Raw genomic sequence first — 26,399 nt, 5'->3', positions numbered from 1 at the left:
TCCATCCCACAACCCTGAGATCATGACCTGAGCCAAAAACAAGATTTGGACACTTAACTGACTGAGCCACACAGGTGCCCCCAATGCAATATGATTTTTTAAAAAGAAATTGCAAACCAATCCTAAAATTTAAGGAAAGGATCTGGAATAGCCCAAATAGTCTTGAAAAAGCAACAAAGATGAACCAAGTTGGAGGATTTCATTAACTGACTTCAGGACTTACTATAAAGTTATTAACACAGCGTGATGTTGGTATAAGGGGGTAGACAGATGAAAGGAATAGAATAGAGTCCAGAACTGATTTGCAGTTCAGTTTTTTAACAAAGGAGCCAGAAGAATGTTTGCACACGTCATGCTATGAATCTGAAGGCCAAGGGAATGTCTAAAGGGTGATTTAGAAATGTATAACCTTTTATGTGTATAATTTTTACCACATACAACAGAAAACATTTGGAAAAATTCAAAGGGCGGGCAGAACTATGTTCATTAACTTTAGGAATTAAGGATATATTGAGTATGATTTATCGATAACTTTAAAAGTGGCCTTTACTTGCATCTTATCTCCACTTTTGCCTTGGACATGGCACCCAATCGAAACATTTGGAAGCACTGTTCTTTTATAAATTTAGCAGCTTAAATTTGAAATGCTTTGAGATTGGCTGAATTTAGTTGGAATGAAGATGGTCTCTACTGAGTTGATGAGAAACATTTATTTGAATCATTCCAGCACACATGGTGTGTTGGCTGTGACATGGCTCTCGACCAGAATGTAAAGTTTGCAGTCGGCTTAATTTGTGGCAGTCAGTACTGCAAAATCTTTAGCTTAGCACTTTATAAAAAAACAAATAAAGCAAACAAATAAAAGTGCTCCCGCATGTGCCATGTGGTTGCTTTATACTTGCAACCCTTTTAGCCTGGATCTTGTGCACGCGGCATTGACTTCAGAAAGGGAGCCTTGGCTCCTGCCTTTGTCTTTGGAGCCTCAGTCTCTCCTCTAGGCATGAGAGTAAACAACTGTGTCGGGGTTTGATAAGGGCTTTTATAGCTGCACCATTTGAAATTAGATGATTGAGTCCCTTGATTTGGAATGTAATAAAAATATAGCATGACCATCTTCTCTTTGCAATTGAGGGTTTGAGGTTGAATTTTTAAAAAATTCTCTCTTGTGGAAACCTGGTATGCCATCTAGCAACCAGTCACAATGAATTGCATTTATGGTATATATGCACTATGTATACATATACACACACACATATATATAGCATATTGTATATGTGTGTGTATATATATTTTTATCATGTAATAGATAATACAACACACATATATTTAATAACACCTTTATGTTATATATAATATAAAATAGAATTATATGATCTAATAACATACATAGAATATATAAAATATATGATGTGTGTAAATAAAATGGTATTAGATGATATTTCTATAAAATAGGAATATAAATAATGCAACATTTATAGACAGAGAGGCCTAACTGCAGTTGTAGAAATGGTGCTCCACCCCCTTCACAACCATGGAGATTGAAATCCTGGCCCCAAAAGCAAAGCTTGGAGATTTGGAAACCAAATGATACTCTTTCTCTCCATCTTTCATCCCAAGTCCTCACAAACTGTCTGAGGAGTCCAAGGGCAGAGTTCTTGAGCATTTGAGGAAGTGGGACAATCCCTAGGGGTTACTAAGGCCACTTGAATTATGGGCCCCTTGAGTGGGGAAGAGAGTCATTTTGCCTTTGAATAATTAGAGAGCATAAATATAACTTATTTTTGGCAGGGGTGGGTGGCGGTGCCTGGGTGGCTCAGTCGGTTTAGCATCTGCCTTTGGCTCAGGTCATGATCCCAGGGTCCTGGTATAGAGTCCTGCATCAGGCTCCCTGCTTGGCGGGGAGTCTGCTTCTCCCTCTGTCCCTCCCTCACCCCCACCTGTGCACTCATGTGCGCCCCCTCTCTCTCTCTCAAAAACAAATAAAATCTTAAAAAAAATAAATACAACTTATTTTTCGTTTCTTAAAGCAGTTAAGGAAGACTAACACCATCTCTGTTCTCAGCCTCAACCAGCTCCAGGGGATGTAAAGAAGAGTTTGACTGCAATAGCGTGTGCTTTCCTTTGTCACTGTCTGTATCAGTGCTTGTGTGTGAGTGACAACACGAGGCTGTGTTTGTGCTGTATGGAGGCTGTGGGTGCCATTCTCCAATGTCATTTACATGGGAGTCTTTTAGCGGGTGAGGTCTTTTAACCTGCCAGGTGTAAGCAAATGGCAACGATTAGTTACCATATGCTTGTTTTCCCCCTTTTTAAGCAAAAAGGAAAATAAATTAGCTAATAATGGTTACTAATAACACTATAATAATACATTAGCTAATATTGTTTACAACAAATACAATACATTATGTAATAACGTTTTCACAGCACTACTAATGCCAACACACTTTATTAATAAATCTTACTAATTGCTTTTATACCTGGCTCTCTTATTTACCTGAGGCAGTTTCCTTTTTTTAAATTTTATTTTCCTTCCACAATCTGATGTTTGGATTTTCTTATGATTCATTGTAGAGAATCATTCCTGGATTTTTTTTTAACCTTTCTTGCTACTCTTTTTAACCCATTTTTCATCTTTCTACTCTTTATGTATTCCTTCAAGGAAGTTTCGGTTTTCTGGCTTGGAATTTATTTTCGGGGGGCATGCCACCTAAGGAGCCCCTGTGAGATTGGTATTGCCAGTCTCTGACCCAGAGAAGCCTTTAAAAAAAAAAGTATTTCTGGCCTGAATGGTTTGGCTTTCCTTGCCTTTTTTTCTCCCTGGCTCCAAGGCCAGAGAATCCTTGACACAACGAAGGCAAACATTTGAAGACCGTGGACGTCGTTTACCTTTCTAGAAGATCACTTTTGCGTAATGATCATAGCTAACACTCACATGTGGCTATGTGCTACACACCGCGGGAGAAGCTTGAAGTAAGGTAGCTTGTTCTGTTCCCCCAGAAATCCTGAGTAAGGTATCACCCCCCACCCCCACCATCACTTTTAATAAGCAAGGAGACTGAGGCACAGCTTACGTCAGTAGCTTGCCCACTGAGCGCTGGAGGGGAAACTGCTGTCTGACTTCAGACCCTACCCACACCACGGTGTCTACCTAAAAGAAGCACATCCCATCCTCTCTGATCTCAGGTCCCTTCTGATCACGGTCTTCTCCTGAGAGCCTCGTGGCCTCTGAAGTGATGCAGGATTCCCAAGGTCATTCCCAAGCCTGGGCTGAGAGCCCTGGCAAGAAGGAAAGTTAGGAAGCTGTTTTCTAAGAAACAGGAGACTATTTTCTATCCTGTTAGCTGAAAATAGATGGGAAGATTCGGTCTAAACATTCCATGAGCCTTTGTAGTATAGCAGTTGTGGTTATGTAGGGGTCGAGAGATTCAAAATCTGAACAACCAACTATATTTTTAAAAAAAATCAGATGAATCTCTGAAGTTGCATACAGTGCAGAAATCCTGCTGGGCCTCATTCAGGGTACTTGGAGAGAGTACTTATCTTGAGAGTTAACATTTATTATGATGATAATTTACAGTGGAGGTGAATTTCCCTAAAAGATTCTGAGTGTTAAGTGTTGTTTTGAGAGCATTAGAAACCAGAATATTGTCTGATCAGGGACATGGGTGGAGCTGTTTTAAAACAACAGTGCTTTTGCTTGAGTGCGTCTGATCTCTGTTTTGATTTCTCACCCACACATTAGACCCTTCCGACAGCCTTCCAAATCATAGCAAGTCTATGGCTAGCAAATAATCATTATTTTCACAGATATTCTATAAGAAAGATAAAATTCTGGCCAGTGTAACATAGAAATGAATATGCTTACTTACATATATATATTTGTATCTATGTTTGTGTGTGTGTAAGCACTCACCCAAACACACACACACACACAAACACACACACCGCTCAAATCCTCTGCAAAGTGCTAACACTCTTACTAGAATTATTTCTAATTATTAGATACCCATGAATAATAAAAAAAGCACATTGCCCTCTCTTGGCTGAGAAGCTTTTCTTTAAGCTATCATTTACCGAATGCCTATATGTTGCACAGGGTATTAAGTGCACTGCAAGCAGCCCTACGTTAAATAGGTATCACTCTTCAGTTTTTCAGCTGAGAAGACAGAGGCTCAGAAAGATTAGGGAATAGCCCAGTGTGACGTAGCTCACCAGAGTGAGAGTCAGCCCAGGTCTGTCCCACTGAGGCCCTGGCTTTCTTTGTAAAGCCCACCTGCCTCCCTCCCGTTGACGCACATTTTTGACGAAGTTTCCTATGGCCCAGCTGCTTATCTCAGTGATCTTTTACAATTCTGTTGTATTCACTCTTCTAAAGCCTTGTCACTTCTGTGCCTGTTCTTGGGCTCAGCTCTTGGGCGCATCTCCATTAATCCCCTTTGTGTTTTCCAGCTTTGGAGACATGCTCTCTTTCACCCTGACGGCCTTTGTTGAGCTGATGGACCATGGAATAGTGTCCTGGGATACATTTTCAGTGGCATTTATTAAGAAGGTAATGTAGATTGTTCTTTTCTAAGGCTTAAATTACTTTCATAGATACATTGCTCTGCTTTGAGGATATTGTGTCATTGTTTCCTTTAGTTCTTTGTGTTAAAGGTAGGTGCGGCTGTTGAAAGTATTATGAATGTGGGGATCTGGATATCTAAATCCTATGTGGAGATGATGTTGTCTCCCCACCAGGATCATAAGGGCTTGCACGTGAGAACCCATAGTCAAAGGAAATCAAAGTGTCATGTTGTTAACACCACAGAAGCAGTCCCTGCATATTCCCTGTCCAGGACTCGGTTATTCTCAGGACCTAAGTAGAGTTCCTTCTGTCCTCCTTAAACCTCCTGCCCTCAATCAGGTATTCAGGGAACGGGAAAGAGACAGAGTATGTTGATTTCCTACATGCCTGGGTTTAAAGCAGGGATATAAGAGAAGGGGGTGTGCTTGGGTTCATCTTCTTAGGTTGAGACCACTTACTTGTAATCACGGTGCAGTAAATGTCTCTGGGATCGGTTCCTCCTTTAGGAGGAAGCTAATAAAGGGATGGGAAAGGTGGACTTGGTGTGGGAACAGAGGGCAGAGGAGCTCCCACCACTTCCTGCAGTTGAGTTGTGTAAAGACACATCTGCAAACTTATAATTCCTTCGAACAATAAATATATAGTCCTGCCTTGATAACTATTAAATGTGGCATTAAATCATGGATTATTATTACTTATTAATTGGTTAATTTGTTTTTCCTCTCTCTGTAATTGTGAAATGGTTTATAAGAGTATTGGCATTTTTCTTCCTATTGTATTGGGAGTGAAGAGATGTTTGGAATTCATAAATTTATTTTAGAAGTATTGATTTCTGGGAAGGGTTGTTTAAAATACATTCAGAGAATCTGTGCAAAAGCTGAAAAGTCAAAGCAAAATCCAGAGGAGTCACTTGAATTTTTTAAACCTTTTATAGTGAAATCGTGGTAGACTTATAAAAAAGTTGCACAAAATAGTACAGAATGTTTCCATATGCCCTTCATCCAGCTTCCCCTAGGTTACATTTTGCATAATGATGGTACAATGAACAGTGGTGCGATACCATTACCGTTATTTGATTTCACCATTTTTTTCTACTAATGTCCTTTGTCTTGTTAAGGACCCGATCTAGGATCCAACATTGCATTTAGTGGTCATGCCTCCTTAGTGTCTTCCAGTCTGACAGTTCCTCGGTTTTTCTGGTCTTTCATGATTTTGACAGTTTTGAAGAGTCCTTTATTTTGTAGAATGTCCCTCGATTTGGATTTGTTTGATATTTGATGGTTAAATCAAGGTGATGCATTTTTGGGAAGAGTACTAGAGAAGGAACATTGTGTCTTTGTCAGCACATTGTATCGGGGTATGTCATGTTGATATGTGTTAGTAATGGTGATGTTGACCTTGCTTGTGTGATTGAGGTGATACCTGCTGGGTCCCCTCACTGTGAAGTTACTCCTTCTCCTTTTGAAGTTAAGCCGTATCTTGAGGGAGGTGCTGCCTTGAATCGAAGGGCAGAGGAGAGCCCCTAGTCTGTTGAGTGAGGGTGTTGGGAAGGGAAGCCCCCCAGATTGAACGCTTGCACGATGCTGCATATGTGTTTCAGACAAGAGCTGATTGGGAACCCAGGGCCTTCTTGACACACCTCTGAATTCTCTTTCCTTGTGTAAGGGCATAAAGCCAAGGGAGATGATTAATGGGAACCACTAGAAAAGGAAGCTTCTTTTTGCCTCTATTAGTCAGTGGTACGAATTGCTGAAGAGAAAGGAAACAATTGTAGATGAGAAAGCCAAGGAAATGGAAGCCGTAAATTATAAATGCAAGGAACAAATGTCACTGTTCTGTCCTTCTAGGCTAAAAGATCTAGAGAAGCAAGTTACATCTGAAGATACTGGGCTTTGTGGATTTTTCATACTTAACAAAAAAGGTTAACTCATTCTGGATTTTTGGCAGGCCTTTCTTTCCTACATCCCAATTACCTAGCTTGTCTGTTGTTAAAGCCTCTTTTGCTCTAAAAACAATGCTGTCCTGAATGCAAATTCCTTGAAGTTGTATTGTGCTTTCATCCATAGTATCTCTCTCTCTCTTTTTTTAAAGATTTTATTTATTTATATGACAGAGAGAGAGAGAGGGAGAGAGGAGAAAGCACAACCAGGGGGAGCAGCAGAGGGAGAGGGAGAAGCAGGCTCTCCACTGAGCAGGCAGCCCGATGTGGGACTTGATCCCAGGACCCTGAGATTATGACCTGAGCTGAAGGCAGATGCTTAACAAACTGAGCCACCCAGAGGTTCCCATCCATAATATCTCTTTTGATCTCACAGCAGTCCTTTCCAGAATAGAGCAGGCTGTCTTGCTACTTCTGGCCAGGAGGCGAGGATGCAGTGGCTTGGGGAGGTTAAGTGATGTCATAGGAAGTGGAGTGTCATCGGTTCGGTTAAGGGCTCCTTCCCCCAGGTCATGCACCTGTGCTTTCGAGTGGTGGAAAAAATAGCTCCTGAAGACTTGTTGAACCAGCATCACCTTTGTTCAGCCCTCCCCGACCTCACTGGTATGGAGTTAAGTGATTTCTTTTGCTCTCCATTCTCCTTGGACCTTGTGTGTGTGCCTGTGCTAACACTTACCACATTCTGTGGATTCTTTGTTCTTTTTACTGGCTCCCACCAGACCATGAGTCCCAGGAGGCTGGAACCACGGCTTTCTGCATGACTTTATCCATGGGGCTTGGCAGAGAGTAAGAAGTTAATACATTTCTGTGAAATGAATGAGTGAAATTTGTTTTGGAAGCATATTTTTAAACCCTAAAACTTGAAAAAGAGAAGGAACATAGTGACATTGTATTTAAATATATTTCAAGTCAAATTTCAGTCATGAATGGAAGGAAATTACAAAACTGTCTTTCGTTAAATGATGTGAGAAGGGGTTAGAGAGAATGACAATAATTTAATATCTGACTACTTAAGAAAATGGTTTTCACTCACTGAAATTAAGTAAAAAAAAAATCTAAGGAAATAAAGTAAAAAAACCAATCTAGCAGTCTTGGCAGTTTAAATAAAAAATTAAATATTTTCTCAAAAGGTAATACATTTAACGAATGTCATGTTCTTATTCCTGGTCATTCTCTTTCCTTTGCATTGCTACTTACATTTCAATCCCTAATGTGAATCTGAAAAATTCTCATCAGAAAATGACTTTATAATTGATAGTTTTTGTAAGGTTAACTTTTTTATTCATTAGCTGGTTCAAATTCAGCACTTAGACAACCCAGGAATTGTATGCAGGCAACTATCTTTTAAATAGAGCTTTATCTCGACAAAACTCAACTAGGAAATGCACTGACAAAAGATGCCTATCTCTGTGGTCCAGACTTGGCTTCCTATTAATGCCAAATTCATACCACTTTGGATAAATATTTTTTCCCTGCCAGCCCCTGTCTTCTTCCTTACTATCTGTTTTCTCATGTGCAGATCTAGATTCTAGTTTACAAACTTTGTCTGCAATAAATAACATCATTTCATAAACGTTTTGAAACATAGAATTCCTTGATGCCAATACGTAATGTTGCATTTTAAAGTCTTGCTGCTTAGGGAGAGGGTAGGAAGGTATGGAGAAGAAAGAAAAGAAAAAAACCAAAACCAAAATAAAACAACACAAAAAAAGCTAGGACTTTCTGTATTACGATTTGGTTTTCCCTTAGCCAAGTATAACACCAGTGCCTTTTCTTGGAAGGAGTGTTTCATACAAATTCTTTTGCAACCTTAGCTCTGCAGGAAGGTCTGGATCACCCTACAGTGTTCTCCGTGCCTGGACAAACATCCAGCCAGTTCAGTGTAGAGACCCAGCAATTTTTACCTTTTAAAAACTTGAGAGATTTATGGACCGCTGCTCAGATAATTTAAAATACGGCAGTGGAGCCGCATGTTCTTTATGGCTCTTTCCAGTTTTGATAGCATGGAAGAATTTTAAGATCTCATTCTAAGTTATTCTACGAAGTGTTTATGTGCTTTTAATAGTCTATGTCATTGATTCATGCACTGTGATGCCCCTTGGCTTCTTAGAAGCCGTGCAAATACTCCTCCGTGTTATTTAGGTAACATTTTTAAATGACTGGAAACATGCGGAGGTCGTATATATAATTATCACTCTTCTTTCTTGTGGTACAGCCTTACTTTCATGCAGCTGTGCTTTGGCTTAGCCTAGCTCACCTGTGTCAGCCAAAAGTGCAGTCATGGATCCAGGAATAATCTAAAGGCAAAGAAAGTCATTACTGATTTTTTGACAGGGGTGGGGGAGGAGACAAGAGAAATTAAAATTTAACCAGAAAATCTTTAATGCTCTGTAACTATTAAGATCCATAGTTTTTTAAATAGACATAGAAAATAACATTTGTATTTTGGTGAATTTGTATGTGCACTAATAAGGAGCCCGTCCACAGTCATTATGTCCACTCAGTCAGCACTGATGTCTTGGTTATTAGTACTCGCTAGATGACAATATTGGGTCATTTAAATGTCTGGCTAAAACAACTGACACATAAAGACAAAAGATAGAAGTTAGTTTAAAAATGCCACTAATGGGGTGCCTGGGTGACTCAGTCAGTTAAGTGTCCGTCTTCTGCTCAGGTCATGATCCCGGGGTCCTGGATCAAGTACTACGTTGGGCTCCCTGCTCAATGGTGAGCCTGCTTCTCCCTCGGCCTGCCGTCCTCCCTGCTTGTGCTTTCTCTCTGTCTCTTTCAAATAAATAAATAAATAAATAAATAAATAAATAAATAAATAAATATCAAATCTGTAACCTGCACTAGATTTACTGAAATGTTAGGTTCTATATATCACCAAAGAGGTGAGGTAATAGGAAAGAATAATTTTAAAGAATATTTTGATGACGGTAAGGGATTAGTTATATGGGAGAGAAATATATAGAAATGGCAAATGGAAATGGAATATGTATGTGGAATTCAAATATGCCTGAAATAAAGCAAAACTACGAACTATTTTATACAACATTGAGCAAGCCCCTTGGGAACATGACTGCCGATAATTTGTAGAGAACTTTAAAACCCATTAGCAGAAGGTGTACTTTGTATCAGAAAACATCGTGAGTTCTGGTTGGATATTTTGAGAAAGGAAATAGTATCAAAAGGTTATTTGTGAAAGTAGAGGATAAAATTGTGTTAGAGGGGAATCTTAGAGAGGAAAGTGAAGAAGATGCTGTCTTAGGGATCCAGGGATGAGTGGGACCCTGGGCCAATGTTGTGCTTGTACACCTGAATGTGTACCAAAGGGGGGACCTCATAAATGTGTTCACAGAGACAGAACATAAGGCACTGAGACTATGAATCATTAATGATGATGGCAAACTTGATAAAAGGTGATCATTGAGAAAGGAGGATTAAGAAGACAAAGAGATTGGTTTTCACACCATTTAATTTTAGGCTTTGTTGGAATATCTAAATGGAATTATATTTTTGGATGCCAAGAATAAGCAATTAACGTACTTCATAGTAAATGCCTTTTTATCTCTCTGTCTTTGCTAGACTATAAGGTCCTTGAAGTTCAGCATCCTGTGGGTTTTGCTCCTTTCTCTATTTCCAGAGCCTAGGACAGTGTAAGCCTGTTTTGTGGCACCCAACCAATACACATTTCTTGGATGAGTGAGAAGAGGGTGTGAAGGCTGCAGGGTGGGGGAGGGAGTTGACAGTAGGCTCTCAGGTGGAAGATTCTCCATGGAGCCTTAAAGGTACATCCACTTTGACTAAGGACAAGAAAAGGAGCATGGAAGATGGCATGAGTGCTGAGAAAATCAGAAGTATTGTCAACAAACTTCTGTGTGAGTTCTTCTAGTTTTTTTTTTTTTTTTTTTTAAGATTTTATTTATTTGAGAGAGAGAGAACACCAAAAGAGAGAGGCAGAGGGAGAAGCAGATTCTCCCCTGAGCAGAGAGCCTGATGCAGGGCTCCATCCCAAGACCCTGAGATCATGACCTGAGCTGAAGGCAGACGCTTAACCAACTGAGCCACCCAGGCGCCCCGAGTTCTTCAGTTTTTTAATAAATGCCAAGAATTGTGCTGGGATAATGGAAAATGGTGGAGGAGGTGTTGGTGAGGAAAGTGCGGAATTGACATTCTGTTTAGCAGAGGTCTAAAGGAAGTGTTAAACCATGAGCTCAGGATGAGGGTAATTGGATTTTTGTCAGAAAAAGATGGTCTTAGCTTGGTAGATTTGACAGAGGGGAGCACACTGTGAGGATTAAGGCAAAGGCTTGCCAGGGACAGTAAACACATTGGAGAAGTTTATTAGCCATGAAAGGCGCTCAAGCAGCCTTTTGAGAATCTTAAAGTTCTCATACTCTTCCTGTACTTTGTTATAAAATAATAGCTTTTTGGAGTTATAAAATCATCATATTACTATACTATACTCCTTTCTGTCATGTATTTCCTACCCCTGAGATCCAGATGTGCCTGGGGGCAGAGAGGGTATTGTTATCTGTACTGGCTACCCCTACTTCCACCAAGGAGTCATTGGCTAGAAACAGTGGAGATGGTACCCGCAGTTGCCATGGGCTCCTTTGCATTTTATCTTGTCCAAGGATGGAGAGAGGGGATGAGGAGAAGGGGTGGATGGGACAGCAGAAAGGAAGAATCACCCCCCCCCCCAAACTGGGCAGGGGGGTAAGCGAGCAAATGTCAGTTTGTCATGAAACCAAATTATTTAGCTTTTAAGAAAGCAGTCATTATGTTGATGTAATAACAGCCTTTTAGTGTGAGTTGTCAACAGACAGTAATAACTTTTAATGAGGCCTCTAAAATAAAACCTTTATGGTACCCATGTGTTTGGGTTACTGTGATCCATTATTCTAACCCTTATTTTACTTCCTTCTTACGTTGTGATTTATTATGTTTGAGGCCTCAGTGATTAATTCCTTAGAGAACGTATTTTAGTGCTTAAGCTATTATTTTAACTTTTAGCACTGCTAATTTAAATGTTTTCCTGTTTGCTAAATTTGAGATGAGAAGAATTTGTTTTAACCATAAGAAATTGGAAGAATGGGGGAAAGAGTGTTTCATTGTGGAATAACAAGGAGAGTAGCCAATGACTGAGAAGTTGCCAGTTGAATTGTGTTGACAAGTGTGATTTGTGGGAGTCCCTTAAGAATGTAACAGGGTCATAATATGAACATAAAAATCATGCATCGTGTGGGTGAAGGAGTAGCCTGGGAATAGAAGGGAATGGCTATTAGTATATGTTGAAATTACTGCCTCAAAGAAACACAGGAGTCCTTGCACTGTATGTGTTGAAATCATCGGCCTCTGAAAGCTAAAACACAGAAGAAAAATCCCAGAGAAACCAGACAATAATTCCTTGAAGCTGTCTCCTTTTTAGAATTGCTTATTATTGAATTATAGAAATAAGATATCAATAGTGCTTTGTAATAATATGAGCAATCATCCCTGACTTGATGTGTTTCTTACTATTCAGCTATAATTCCAGAGACTTTTCATTCTGTGTCTGGTGTTTCTTAAGTGAGCTCCTGATTTCCTTGATTTACCCTTCTGTACTTCTATGCCCTGTTTACTTTGAGTGGTCAATTGTGTCCTCCTTGGATTTCCAGATAGCAAGTTTTGTCAACAAGTCAGGCATGGACATCTCAATCCTTCAGCGGTCCTTGGCCATTTTGGAGTCAATGGTGCTCAATAGCCACGACCTCTACCAAAAGGTGGCTCAGGAGATCACTATCGGCCAACTTATCCCACATCTTCAAGGGTAAGCATGTGGTCACCTCCCATGTGGGAAGGGGAAATGATTCTGGTAGACAGCCGTCATACAGCCCTGGGAAAGGTTTTTGATTGGTTTGATTAAATACACAGAAAAGGAATCTTGATTTGGTGTCTAACCACACCATGTACCAAACCAATCCCCCACCACACTGAAATGGTGCAGTGACTGGTCCCTTGTGGGGTGGGGGGTCCCATGCCTATTCTTGGCACCTTCTGTCCCCAGCGCCTGGCAAAACTGGCCTTAGTTTTGATGAATGTTGGTAGATATCGAAGGAGTTTTACTTTTAACATTATAGGACAATTTGCTGTCTTAAGTTCTCAACAGCATCTTTCCTTTGTCATTAAAAATAGTTTTTTCTGTGATATAATGAGTATTTTCATAGATAATTAAGAATTTTTCAAGATAGTCTTCCTTCTTAGGCTTGAGGTGATTACAGTAACCTTCTTTTGTCTTTTCTAACGTATGTGTTTTATCTCTAGAGGCTTGAACTCTAAGACAAGGCACTTAGCAGCCTGCAGGATTTGGGGTTCTTTCCCCTTCTCTCCACTCAGGTGATCAGTAAGGTTGTCCCTGAGAAGGACACCACTGTACAATGCTACTTTATAAATTAAAGTATGTGGAGTTACAGGTGGCAACAAGCCCCCTGAGGTGGCTTACACAAACAGGGAGTTCATTGAAAGGATCCTGGGGGACTTTCTAGAGCCCAGGAATGACTTCAGTAGCTAAGCCTTGAGAAGGATAGAAACTATGGCCTCCTGGACTGGTCACAACAGGCCTTTTCTCTAGTGTACTGGTTGGCACTAATGTGACCTGACTCCCATTAACTGCCATCCCTGGTCTCTCAGGTCACATTTGTAAATTTCAAGAGGAAATCTGATTGGCCTGTTTGGGTTGAGAATGCAGGCTGGGGCTGTGAGGAAATATTCAGTAGTTCTCAATATACCAAAAATGTTAACTGTTGTGTTTATAATGCAAACCTACCAAAGTGCATTAGATGTTGCCTTCATTTGGGAGAGGGGAAGGTGACCAAAATGTAAAATTTTAAGTCACTCAAGCTGTGGATTGTGGCCTCGGGGAAAATGAGCACATGCTCTAAAATGATGCTTTTGTGTGAAACCGCTCTAGAAATAATACCAGTTTCACATTTCCCTGAATGTGAAATGTATTAATTCTACAGTCTGTGTCTTTTCTCTGAATCTCGAGGGCATACTTGTGCATTCACATACTTGTGCTCTGCCAGAGTGGAGAGTTTATTTGGCAAGTGCCATACTGAGGATTTTGTATACATTAACTCATTTTATCCTAAAAGCAGCATCTTAAAGTAACTGTGTTCTTCCCCAGTGTTACAGAAGAGCAGACTGTTTTGGGAACACCCCCTGACCCCATTCAAGGCCACACAGCCAGCCTGCGGGGTACTGGGCTTTGGATTCCATCCTGCCAAAGTCTGTGTTCTGCCCTTGGCCTCTCCCTGAATTATCTCTGAATGTAGCTTACCGGCTGCTCTTTGTTTCTGGCTTGGGTCCTTATTTACTGTTTACCATGCGGCTTCTTTGAAATTTTTGCTTCCTTTGGAATTTCTGATTTCATTTCAGTGAAAAGCAAATTTGCAAATTTTAAAAATAAAAACTTGTTCTTTTTGTTATTAAAAAGTTTCTATTTGGAAATAGATTTTTAGAATACGTAATAGCATTGCCATGGAGACAAAGCAGTTTCCAGGAGTGTAGGGATACCCACGTCTAGTCCCAGATATACTTCATATATCAGACAGAAAATCACAGTTCCCCGCGTACATACACATGTACAACCCCTGGGTTCATGTATTTAAGACCATTAGAGAAGAAGAGGAGAGCCAGCTGACTACCTTTACTTTCTGGGTGATCTCTGCTGAGCAGTGAATTGTCCAGCTAGTAATAGTAATTGCCGCCGACCCTCCCCCCCCAGCTGTGTTTCCTTCCTCATGATGGTTAAAATACATTCTCACTCAGTTGCCACCTGCATTTTCTAGGTCATCCCTTTCTCATCTTTTTTTTTGGGAAGATCATGATCCTTATCATGGTCTGACTCAGAGATAGCCTATTTTGACTTTCTGTATTGTTCTGTGTCTTTATAGGACAGATCAAGAGATCCAAACCTATACCATTGCAGTGATTAACGCACTTTTCCTGAAGGCCCCTGATGAGAGAAGGCAGGTAAGTTGCATTTCTTTGGTCATAAGACTGTACTCGGGGCTGGCAATTTTCAGGGCATCAAGTGCCCTCTCCTTCCCATCCTGGGGACTCCTTGGGCCTCCCGGCTGCCCTGCAGTTTGGCTGGCCAGCCTGGGGTCATTCACAGATCCAGTGGGAAGTAGGTGGAGGTGCGTAAGCCCTTGTCTGAGGAAGAATGCTAGGAATGTTCCTGAGGCAGAGCCCTTGCATCAAATGAAACCCAACATAGAAGCTTGAAACATAAAAAGATGAAAGCCTTGCTGCTGTGAGGGAAACAGAGGCAGAAGGCCTGAGATCTTCTGTCATGCCCCTGAATGCTCCCTAGGGCAAGGGAGGGATTGTCCCTCTTTTCCTGATGAAGACACTGAGACCCTGAGAGTTGTCCCGCTTCGCCCGTGAAGTTTATTTAGATGGAAAGGACAGGAAGAAGACCACACCGTTCGCTGCCCCTGGTTGAGATAACTGTTTCTAAGTCAGGGTGGCTCTTTGCTCCATGACATTTCTGTGTCCATGTGTGTATGTGGCTGGGGGCGGGGGAAGACTGAGCAACCCATTTCCTTTCCTCTGTGTACACTAGAGAAGGGAACCCTTTAAGTGTACCTATGTGAAACCTATCCTTTGATACTCCCCTTTGTCTATAGATCTTTGGTTATTCTTCAGTGAGGTGTAAAGGATCCTTGTAGAGGGGGGTGGAAGAAGTAGAATCTTGTGTGTCTTGGATTGTAGCTGGCACCTCAAAATCCATTCATGTTTTTTTCCATCAACATAATATATACTGTGTACCTTGGTCACACAGTTTACTTCAGTTAAAAAATGGGTGGAAATATGAGCTCTTTCAACCAATAGAAAGTGTATTGGGAGCTCTGTGACAGTTACCACTAAATTGTTTTAGAAGAATTTAGAAGCTAGCGTGCTACTGAACACTGAACATTCGAGAATTTCATTTTTTTTCATTTTATTTTTTCATTGCCAAGGATTTTAAACCTCAGTGACTAAACGTGAGGGTTTCTGGTTTGTTTTTCATTTAGAATTGCTCATTCCTTGGGGCTATGTTTGCACAAAGAGTGGAGTGACTTTATTGTTTCCTGTGCATTGGGTTTGGTGTCATTGGGAGCCAGGAGTTGCCTGCCCTCCCTAAGCCTTATGCTCCAGGCTGGCTTTTTAAGGGTGGTTTTGCAGGTGGAATCCTCGGTGGGGCTGCTCTTTTTATATCTAAATCTAAATGCAGAGCTCATGATAACTTTTGGCAGCCCAGCAAATTGCCTGACAGAGCTCACACAGGCAGTCCTGACATGGCCCTGGAGAAGCTTGATCCTTCTACTGGCCAGACCAAGGACACCTGGCCAAACTGGTAGCTGAGAGTAGAGTGGGGGGCAAGAAGCCATCTAGTCTGACCTCATGGGCCTTTTCTTTTTCCAATGGAGGAAGAGTTTGAATTAGAGGAAGCAAAAACTCTATGATTTGGATCCCTGGATCTAGACATGCGTAAGATGCATACACTTTGTATCTTCCCGTTACACTAAGAACTACTGTTAATCTACTGAATTGGATTCGCATGAGCACGGAGAAATAGGGAACCAGCTGCCAATCTGTACTGACTCCAGAATAACGATCACCATGAAACATAATGGCAGACCAGTATAACATTAGGTTTGGATTCTGGGAATCAAATTTTATTTTTTGAAAATCAGACAATATTTGAGATGACACAGATTGGCAGTATACTGCTGTCATGATAATAAATCACAAAGGAGAGTCTAATAACATTACATAATTTAAGAAAACAATCCAACTAAGAAAGATAGAGTATATATAATCATACAGCAGCATATCTAGACTCTAATTTAGTTTTCGAATTAAAAATAGCAACACAGAAAATTGGACTTCATAAATTGTGTTGAATTGAAGATGAGTCAGTGACTATTGTTTGGAAAAGGAATATTTTGATTTTTAATTTAAAAAATATTTTTCAGTGAGTTAAGAGAGAGTTGGCTCTAAAAAACTAGTTTCAAGTTCATAATGAAGAAAAGTTTGATGTTATTTTCTGAAGGCTAGTGGAGCCTGTGAAGCAGAAGACCAAGCTAATTGGGCATATCATCTGGGTTATATTATGTATTGTTATGGGCCTTTCTTGTGAAAAATTAAACGTTCTGAATTTTTGGGGTAAATAGAAAAATTTACCAAAGCCTGCCATCGATGATGATATTCTGAGAGTTTGCCTTGTGCCAGGCTCAGCGTTCAGCGCGTTATTCTCCTATCAGTGGAAAGCCTTATTTTGCCTCTTTACAAATGAGGAAATTGAGAGTCAGAGGGAGGAAGGAATTCGATCAGTTGCTGAGCAGATCAGAGCCCCACCTAGGCCTTGCACTTCTCTGCAGAGCATTCCATCGTCCAGGAGGCATCACACGGAGAACTCTCTGGTATTTGCCGAGTGAAGAACTCCCTGGAGCCTGAAAGACACCAAGCCCTGTTTCTCCAATTAGATTAAAACATAATCTAAACATTTATTTATTGGATTTACAGGAACAGCTTTGTTTGTTTTTTTAAAGCCTTAAGACATTGGATAAATTCCACTTCAGTGAAAAGATTTTATTTATTTCAACTTCTCTTCCCGACTTTGGGCCAGACACATTGGTAGGACTCCATTTATCTGGGTTTTTCTTTATTTTTCAAAACGTGTAAAATGAATTCATATAGATTTTAAACACCTATTTCTGCTTTTCCTGAAGAAAAATACCACCACGGTCAGATCATTTTACTTAGCAAGCAGACTGGAGTGAGTGGGCCTTACTGAAAGAGCGCTAGATTGTTGAGGGCTGGGTTTGTTGAGGACTGGGTTTATTGGGAGCCGGGTTTGTAGAGGGCTGGGTTTGTTGAGGGCTGGGGTAGAACTTCCTGCTTTGCCCAGGCCCCCTGGGGGCCTTCTGGTTGGGTGGGAGGAAAGTAGGGAAGAGATGTCCTGCTTCCCCCTGCCTCCTGGATATGGGACATTCTCCCTTTCTCTACACAAATTAAGGGAAGGGGTGCTTGTTTTATGGAGGTGGGGGCAAAAGGATCCTTTTCCTTCAACTCCTTGCCATTATTTTACTCTTCTCATGACAAACATGTTGGTGAGGTCCCTTCCAAATTTCTCTATGAATATTTATGATTTTCATAAACATCATTAAAAAACCTTTTTACAAGTTAGAAGATTTGGTGGGAAAAGCAGAAAATACAGATTCAAAGGAAGAAGTTTAAAAGACTCTTCTAAGTGCGTGCCCCAAACAAGAGAACCCTTGCAACTAGTCACACTGCGTGGCCATGCTTTGTTGTGCAAAGAGTCTTCTACCTACATAATTTTTTCACTGGATGGGCTCATACTACTTGCACTGTTTATTTACTTATTTTTAACTCCTTTTAAAACTAAACAAGATTTTTGTGAACATCTTTCCATGTCAATATCCCTATATCCATATTTATATCTATCTATAGTTTTATATCATCTCGATGGTATAAAATATTCTCTGTGGAGCATCAAGTTTACTCAAACCATTTTCTAATATTGAACAACAGATCCATGATGTGCACAAGGATTTTTCTATTTTCTCTCTGACCAAGCTTTTCTGTTCCTTAGGAGGGTAGTAGAAAATATTCTTTCATTTTCAACCAAAGATTTACTGTCCACTCTTTGCCAAACATGGTGCTGTGGGCCCAGAAATACAAAGATGAAAAGGACAGTCTTTGTGCCCCTGAGGTGACCATGGTCTTATGAAGAAGATAAGCAATGTCAAAGATAATTACGACAATTGCTGTACATATTGGAACTGTATTGTCCCTTTTAACTTATTTTAAGATTTCAAAAATCAATAGGCTAAAATAGACATGGAGAATATTCTTTTTGTTTGTGTGACAGGGTATAATTTCGTTTTTATAAAGAAAATAAATTAAAAGAGCCATAGGGTCCTTTGGGCCCTTTGTTTTTCATCGGGTCTGGGAGAAAAAGTGGACCATTCTATTTGCATTTGGAAGCAAGCCCCACTTCCTGTGGACCATGGAAAGATAGGTTCCTTCTAGATTGCCATTTCCCTTGTTTCCGAATGCATGATTGTTCTTGTTTTCCACAGATTGGAAGGTGTCTTGAAACACCTCACAGTATTTGTGCACTTTTCTCTGCCAGGCAGTGGGTCAGCAGGGGTGTTAACATCAAGTTGTAACCTCTAACAGAGCGCTCTGAATTTCCATCCCTTCTTCTCTCCTGCTTGCTTTCCTTTCTGTGGTGGCGATGACGCCGTTAGGTTGGTGTAGAGAGCAGTGTTGACATCCTTGATTGTCCTCTGACTGTAAGTCCCCACCTTCCGCTCCTGCCCAAGCCTGCCTGCGTGTCCCCCTCGCACTTCCTGCCCGTGTGTCTGGGCTGTCCTTGCTTCCTGCGAGTTTATTTTCGCCATGATTGAATTCACGGTTGTGGTTTTGAATCGTAGACTAGTTTCTTCTCTACTCAGCAAGAGTAGCAACTCTAACTCTAAAACCCAGTCCCTCCCCGCCAAAAAACACTCAAGTGCCTTCCTGAATGAATATGAGCAGTATTTTTGTTTTTGAATGTTTGCACCAAGGTTGTACCCAACTTTATAATTTCAACTTCATATCTCTGTCTCGATATTTAGAAAGAGTGTCCGAATCATTTGTTTTAATAAAGTCACCTGCAAATCCTCTGTGCTAGGCAGGCCAAAGCCCCAGATACGACTTATAGAAAGGAGGCCTAGCAATGCGGAGTGTGGACTCCCGGAGATTATCCCCTGCTCAGATATTTGTCCCTCCCTAAAGTGCCAGAGAGTTGACTTGCCTAGACTGTTTTCAAGCCCAGGGGTATGTACCACTTGCTCTTCGGTTTTGCATAGATTAAGATGAAATGGATCTTAGACTTCGAGGCTTAAAGTGATGGTGCTTGAATATTGGGACTCCTTGGTGCAGGCATGTTTCCTAGCAAAACCTCTCTGCATATGTACAGTTGAAGAAAAGCTGATGAGCCTTTTGAATGGAGAACCACTGCCTTTATCCACAGTATTTGCTTTTTATTCCGTGCTCACCTTTTCCTGGAAGGAGGAAATTCCTAAAAAAGGAGAAGTTTGCGGGTGCCAGATTTCCTTCCTTCGCTTTTGGACAAGGCTCTGTTACCTGAACAGACCATTCAAAAAGCAATGTGAATGAATACTACTGCCTGTTGGAGTCTATTCTTTCATAAGAAATACTGCTGATATCCAGTTAGGATGCACCCCCAGGATAAAGTCATTTGGGGCCATGTTGAAATGTATTTTTCTAACCTAAGGTTTTGTGTGGGTGTGTTTTTCCTCACCAGGAGATGGCGAATATTTTGGCTCAGAAGCAACTGCGGTCCATCATTTTAACCGTGAGTACCTATGCGGTGTGACCTCCTCATTGGGCAGGAACGGTTTGGTGCATTCATTAAGCTCCTCTTTTGGCTTCAGTTTGTGGTTTGTTCTGGGACTTGCTTCCATGATAAAGCAGTAGTAAGAAAGGAGGAAGAAGTGTGCTTTTGGAATTGGAATAAACAAGGCTTTCCCACAGGAATGGTCTGATATGATTGGAAGGATCAGTCTCTGAACTGCCCTAGAAAGACATTCTGGCAGGAAGGGGTGGCAACTTCTCCCAGTGGGGCAGGTTTATTACACTCACCATCACTTTATTTAATTTTTTAAAAAGATTTTACTTATTTATTTGAGAGAGAGCATGAGAGAGAGAGAGGGAGAAAGAGGGCTCTCACAGGTTGGGGGAGGGGCAGAGGGAGAAGCAGACCCGCCCAGCTGAGCAGGGAGCCCAATGTGGGGCTCGATCCCAGGACCCCGGGATCATGACCTGAGCCGAAGGTAGATGCTTAACTGACTGAGCCACCCAGGCTCCCCCTCACCATCACTTCAGCTTTGCATTTAGGAAATCAGGGGCTCCATGACTTAAAAAAATGCACTGGTGTGAACTTACACTGTTTTTAATGAGGAAGCTAACTGGGGACCCGTCAGACTCTGTCAGAAACCCTGAAATTCTGACCAACATTTCCCTGGGCCCCTCTGCAAGAGACGGGCAGGAAAGACGTACATGGAATCCGCTTGTTAACTGCAACGCAAAAATGACCTGAAATGTCAGTGGAAAAGAAGCCCTGCCTGTTACACGGTGAATATTTAGAAATAAATCAAATGGCATGATTTCCTGAGGCCTTACCCGTTACTTGACTTTAACCAAAGACTGAAAGAAGCACACGTGATTGATTCCCAGCTTACCAGAGAAGCAATTTCTGTTTCTGTGATTTCAAAGAGGAGTTCTACAAGCTCACAGTCACACACACACATGCGTGCACACACATTCCAATACAGTGAGGCTATTGAAAATTAAAAACCTTATGAGGGCAAACAATAAATATTCTAGAATCCAAAGCCAATAGCAATGACTATAATTTGTCACCGAGTTTGATTTTGAACTGCCTGGCTGATAAGGATAAAAAGAAACATATGAGTGTAATTTTCATTATTTGATAAAAGAGGTACCCCAGTTCTTCGGGGATGACATACTTCTCCCCCTGGACCTGGAATATGAAATAGGTGTTGGTAGAGCATTTGAATAGATTCTTGGACCAAGAATGGTTGGGTAGAGACTGCAGGAGGATTCATAATATGGTTAATCTTTATCCTGATTCTTAGTAAAAGTGGAAAGTGCAATATTAGAGTGTAGTTCGGAGAAGGTATTTGTGGGAGAGGAGGAAGGTGGGGAGACAAAGGGTGAGAAATGTTAAATTAAGGTCTTAGCCCTGCTGGTTCTTACCTGGGTGTGGCAGTCAGAGTTGGAAGGCCCAGAGATGGGGTGGGTAGAATGGCTGTTGCCCCTGTGTATGAAAGATCAGTTTGCTTCAATGGGATTTCTCCTATGAGACCTTAATGGCTGGAAGTTCAAGGCTGGCATTCTCAGGCAAAAACTTGGGAATGCAGATACTTTGGAATTGGTAATAAAATAGATGGCCTATATACCTCAGATATGAAACATATACTCTGAATTAACATTCTGTTCTGAAAATGGAAGGATGTGCGGTTTCATTCCACCCCCATCTCACTGCCTAGCTTCCCATCCCCACCACCCCCATTATCTTGTTTCAGTGACTTTTTTCTTTTCCTCATTCTTCTTTCCAGCCCTCCCTCTTTAACTGGCTATTTTGACATGGTACTTAGAGCCAGGGTGTGGAGTCCAAGTGCATGCTGGGTTTGGTCTGAACTCAAGAAAGTTCTTTCAGACGGCAAGACCGTAGTTGGTTCTAGCACATTCAAAATACCACATTGACTGATCCTTTGGCATTTTTAAGGCACAACCGTGGTCTCTGCTAAAGAGCACATATGCTAGGCCCAAGTGTTCAATTTCCTTTCTGACCCAGCTCCAGTGGGGGCAAAGGCCCCCATATCTAGTCCCCTGCCACTTTTATATTTGTTCCATTTTGGTTCTGTTTCTAAGGGGAAGGGTCATTTTATTTTTCATTTAGTTGTTAGCAGGCAAATGAAGTTATGCACGGGAATTCACTCATTGGGTTGTGATGGGTGGTCTCTGGATAGTTTCCACGGTGAATTAACTGCAGGCCTGATAGGTACTTTGCTTTTTTATGTTGCTTCTAAAACTTTTTCCCATTTAAAAGTTGGATAACCTGCCAGAGACAGGTGTGGGGTAAGATGATGGCAAAATTGCTTATAACACATAGGCATGATTTGTTTTTCTACTGCATGCAAGGAAGTCTTCCGTTGTAGAAATTCACAGCTCTCTTCAAGATACTCTTAAGTCAGGCACACTTTCTTGATTTATATAGCTGCAATTACCTATGCATTTCCAGTGCCTTCCTTTCTTATGCTCCCTGCTGCACACAATAGATCTTTACCTGGATTCTGGCCTAAACATCAGGAACTTTATTGGGCCCTGTATATAAAGAAAACTCCAAGGTCACCTGCATCCTCACCTTTCTTCTGAAGGGTGGTCCCACCAACCTACTTTCCCCAGGCCTCCAAGTGAAGACTTCTGGGGTTTTACTTGGCATAATGATGGGCGTTAAGTTAATTGTTGCTGGCTTTTTCTTTCTTCCTTTAAAAAAAAAAATTTCTGCACTATCTCCTCAGCATGTCATCCGAGCTCAGAGAGCCATCAACAATGAGATGGCACACCAGCTGTACGTGCTGCAGGTGCTTACCTTTAACCTTCTGGAAGACAGGATGATGACCAAGATGGACCCCCAGGACCAGGTGAGTGCTCACTAGACAGCAGCAAAAGCACATACGGGAGAGAAGGTGGTTATTAAAAATCTTTTCTTGGGCTACTCCCAAACCAGGAATTTGTAGATGATGATATTGTTTTATTATCATCTTAGAACTTGGGGGGAATAAATATATTTTTAAGATTTTATTTATTTATTTGAGAGAGAGAGAGCACAAGCAGGGGGAGGGGCAGAGGGAGAAGCAGACTCCCCGCTGAGCAGGAAGCCTGACTGGAGGCCCCATCCCAGGACCCTGAGATCATGACCTTAGCCGAAGGCAGATGCTTAATGGACATGTCCCAGAACTTGGGGGGAATGTATTTAAAATTTAAGTGAACTTAGGTCAGAGGATAAAGTAAATGGGTTCTTTCATTATACATCAAACACATGCATATTCTTCCTTTATTGGATAAGAAAACCTGGTGTCACATGGCCACAAATCTTGGTCCTTGGTTCCAATACCTTGGATGGTAATAGCTTTGGAGTCAAGTTCCCAGACAGCTCGGGCCATTTGGTGGCCCTGTGTGATACTGGTTCAGGTTGAGGAAGTAATTTCCATTCTCCAGTGATCATTGCGGGGGGTGGGGTGGTGGGGAGTGGGGGATGGGGGCGTGTCCCAGGTTACACCTGATTTCTGGGCTTGCATTTTTGTCAGTTGGCTGTTTCTTATAATTCTCTCTAGGTCTCTGGTGGTTGTGCGTGAAAGGTTATGTGTCCATCCAAGAGGCTTTTGGGGGAACTTTACTGTGTGAGGACAGAGTGAGAGGAAACAGCTGGGAGTCCTGCTGTAGCCCATTTTCAACTTAAGCAGTGCTGCAGCTTTGGAAAGGAAAACACTCATTACTGGCACGTGAGGGCCTGATCTATCGCAGATGTGAGCTGCACATGCGAAGTGTGTAACTGCCGCAGCACTTCGTCCATGGCGTGAGGCCATGCGATTAAGAATGATGGAGAGGCTTGGAGAGGCTGTCCAGCATGCCCCGGACTTTTGGCAAGGCCAAGTGTAATCATCCTGGAGAGAGGAGACTGTCAGCTTACCACTTGTAGTGACGGAAGGCTATGGATCTTCATGTGGAACAGCCCTCCCCACTTGGAAATGCTTCCTTATCTATTTATTGAAAACATATATTTATATATATTTTTTCTTATTGTGGTAAAATAGACATAACCAAAATTTTACCATTTTAACCATTTTTTAAGGGTTTGTTTCCATGTAGTCACTTCTTAGTGAAGTTAGGGATCCCTTGTCACTTGAATGCTGTTCAGAAGTCTGCACGTGCCTCTCACTCTGTTCCGGACAGTGTGGAACTCCCAGGTTCTTGAACTTGGCTTTCCCCAGATCCAATCTTTCCATCATATTTGGGACTCCGTTTAGAACTTCCAGGTAATTGACCTAAGTATTCCAAACGACTTGGCTGTGAGCATAATCGTGGAATGAAGCCAGGGCTGACCAGCAGGGAGAGTGGCAGGGGAACTATGCAGGGCCTTAACTTAGAACATTGGTTGTCTTTTGTCTGTTTTTCTTTGGCCTGAAAGTAGTGATTCATTTAGACCCTGCGGAAAGAGGGAGTATATGTAATGTCACACAGTGAAAGCAGCTCTTCCCTCCCCTTTTTTTTTTCTCCCTAACACCTTCAGGCTCAGAGGGACATCATATTTGAACTTCGAAGAATTGCTTTTGATGCAGAGTCTGAACCTAATAACAGCAGTGGCAGCATGGAGAAACGCAAGTCCATGTACACACGGGATTATAAAAAACTTGGCTTCATTGTAAGTAAGCTATCTGCAGTAAGTGCTCTCCTTCCAACATCAGGGGTCTGACCTCAGCCACAGAAACTGATGTCTCCTCCGAGCGTGTGGTCCTCTTGCGCCTCACAGAATAGTTTCCACATTTTCCAGATGTTTAGCTGGTTTAAACAGGATCACATGAAAATCTCTTCTGGCTGCAGTGCAGCGGAACAACTTGCACAAGTGTGACTAATACTGAGTTTGTTTATTCAGGTCTGATTAAGTGTAGTTAGCCCAGAATGCATGTAGATTTCATTAAATCTACATCACAAGATGCTTTAGGTTCTATCTGAAATAAATGGGTGATGGCAGCTGTGGGATGGATCTTATTATTGGGTTAGTGCTTGGATCACTTATATATGTGGATTTCATATCAAAATCAAATTGAGAGTCTCCTGAAATGTATTCACGATGAGATTTATGCAATTTGTACTTTCCTAAAAGTTTTGTCTTGTTATGGACATTAATAAGACAGCTTCTGGATTTCCTTTTTTTCAGTTTGCAAATCAGAACACCGCTTTTCCTGAATATAATCTGTTGTTTTTGTTTCTACGTTAGTTCCATTCTGGCCTTTATCACCATGGCATTTCTCCCGTGACTTTGAGCTAATTAATCTCAAATTCTGAGGATGTAAAATTAGGTTTCCATTTTGGCCTGCATCATAAATGGCAAAAAATGAGGTTTGGCTTCAGTGATTAGACATCATTAGGCATTACTCTATGATTGCAAAGACACTCTTCTTTAGTACACACACACACACACACACAAATATATTAATCTTTATGTACATCAGTATCACGCTTTGTATGTTATTTGGGAAACCCTGTCTTTCATGGGGATTGTCTTTGGAAATGTTTCCACATTGGTTAACATGTATTGTTTTTCATTACTGAGGAGTTTTTCATTTTTTGGATGGACTACAGTGTATTTAACCAAACCCTTTTGCTGAGTAATTCAATGTTTTGAAATTACCAATAAGTCTAAAATTGACGTCTTTGCCACCCGATGTTTACGTGCATCCATGATCATGTTATTAGGATGAATATGTGGGACTGTCATTTCTATGGCATTTATTTTTTGAGGTTGTTGATATTTACCAAATTGCTTTCCACAGTGAGTCATTTCCACTTTAGCCCAATGGATCAGAGTGACTATTTTTTTTTTTTTAACTTCTCTCATGTTTCCTAAACTGAAAAAAAACCCCAAAACAATCTGGTTAAGTTATTGTTTTTATGGTGATAGTCTTAATATGTCTTTTCTAGTAAGAATACTTGTCAGACGTTGTATTCAGCTTTGCAACTTACTTTACAGAGGTACTGGGACATCATTTTTATATCATCATATCTCATATTTTGATATTCCATTTAAATTTTTTAGTAGAATCTATTTTTTAAAACTTCAGCACAGTTTCTTGGCCAAGGGACCAGGTGAGAGCTCCCTGTACTTGATGTGAATCAATGGTCAAGGCTAACTGGTGGTCCCAGCCCTGCTGTCACCCATCTGTGTGTTAGCAGAGCCCGTGCATCAGGGATATAGCTGAGGAGCGTGGATGCGGCTCATGTCCTACCTCCCCACCCAGTTCTTTCCAGGTTTTACTTTTGTGTGTTGAGCAAGGCCTATCCGAATCACGTGGGAAGCTTCGCAATATCACCCCATCTCTGTTGCCATCCAATCATAGCAAAGTGGCCTGGAAGGAGATCAAGGGATGTGTACTTCAAGATGTTCCCAACTGGTTCTGATACCCTGTCCCAGTGGAGAGCCTGGGTGTAGGGTATGCCCGAGTTACTCCCATTTCATTG

General features: G+C 41.2%; 1 protein-coding gene across 15 annotated transcripts in view; it reads left to right on the top strand.

The window, feature by feature from the left end:
* ELMO1 (engulfment and cell motility 1) overlaps positions 1–26,399 on the top strand; it is a 690,097-nt gene that overhangs the window by 357,851 nt on the left and 305,847 nt on the right. For all 15 annotated transcript variants that reach the window (XM_057304123.1, XM_057304122.1, XM_026509354.4 and 12 more), the window contains 6 exons: positions 4,450–4,549; positions 12,167–12,318; positions 14,444–14,522; positions 19,876–19,926; positions 22,679–22,801; positions 24,451–24,582. In XM_057304123.1, coding sequence (XP_057160106.1) covers positions 4,450–4,549; positions 12,167–12,318; positions 14,444–14,522; positions 19,876–19,926; positions 22,679–22,801; positions 24,451–24,582 — 637 coding nt within the window. The remainder of the gene's footprint in view (positions 1–4,449; positions 4,550–12,166; positions 12,319–14,443; positions 14,523–19,875; positions 19,927–22,678; positions 22,802–24,450; positions 24,583–26,399) is intronic.

Source organism: Ursus arctos, unplaced genomic scaffold (genome assembly GCF_023065955.2).
Source record: "Ursus arctos isolate Adak ecotype North America unplaced genomic scaffold, UrsArc2.0 scaffold_3, whole genome shotgun sequence".
NCBI lineage: Eukaryota > Metazoa > Chordata > Mammalia > Carnivora > Ursidae > Ursus > Ursus arctos.
This window is presented reverse-complemented; position numbering and strand designations above follow the sequence as displayed.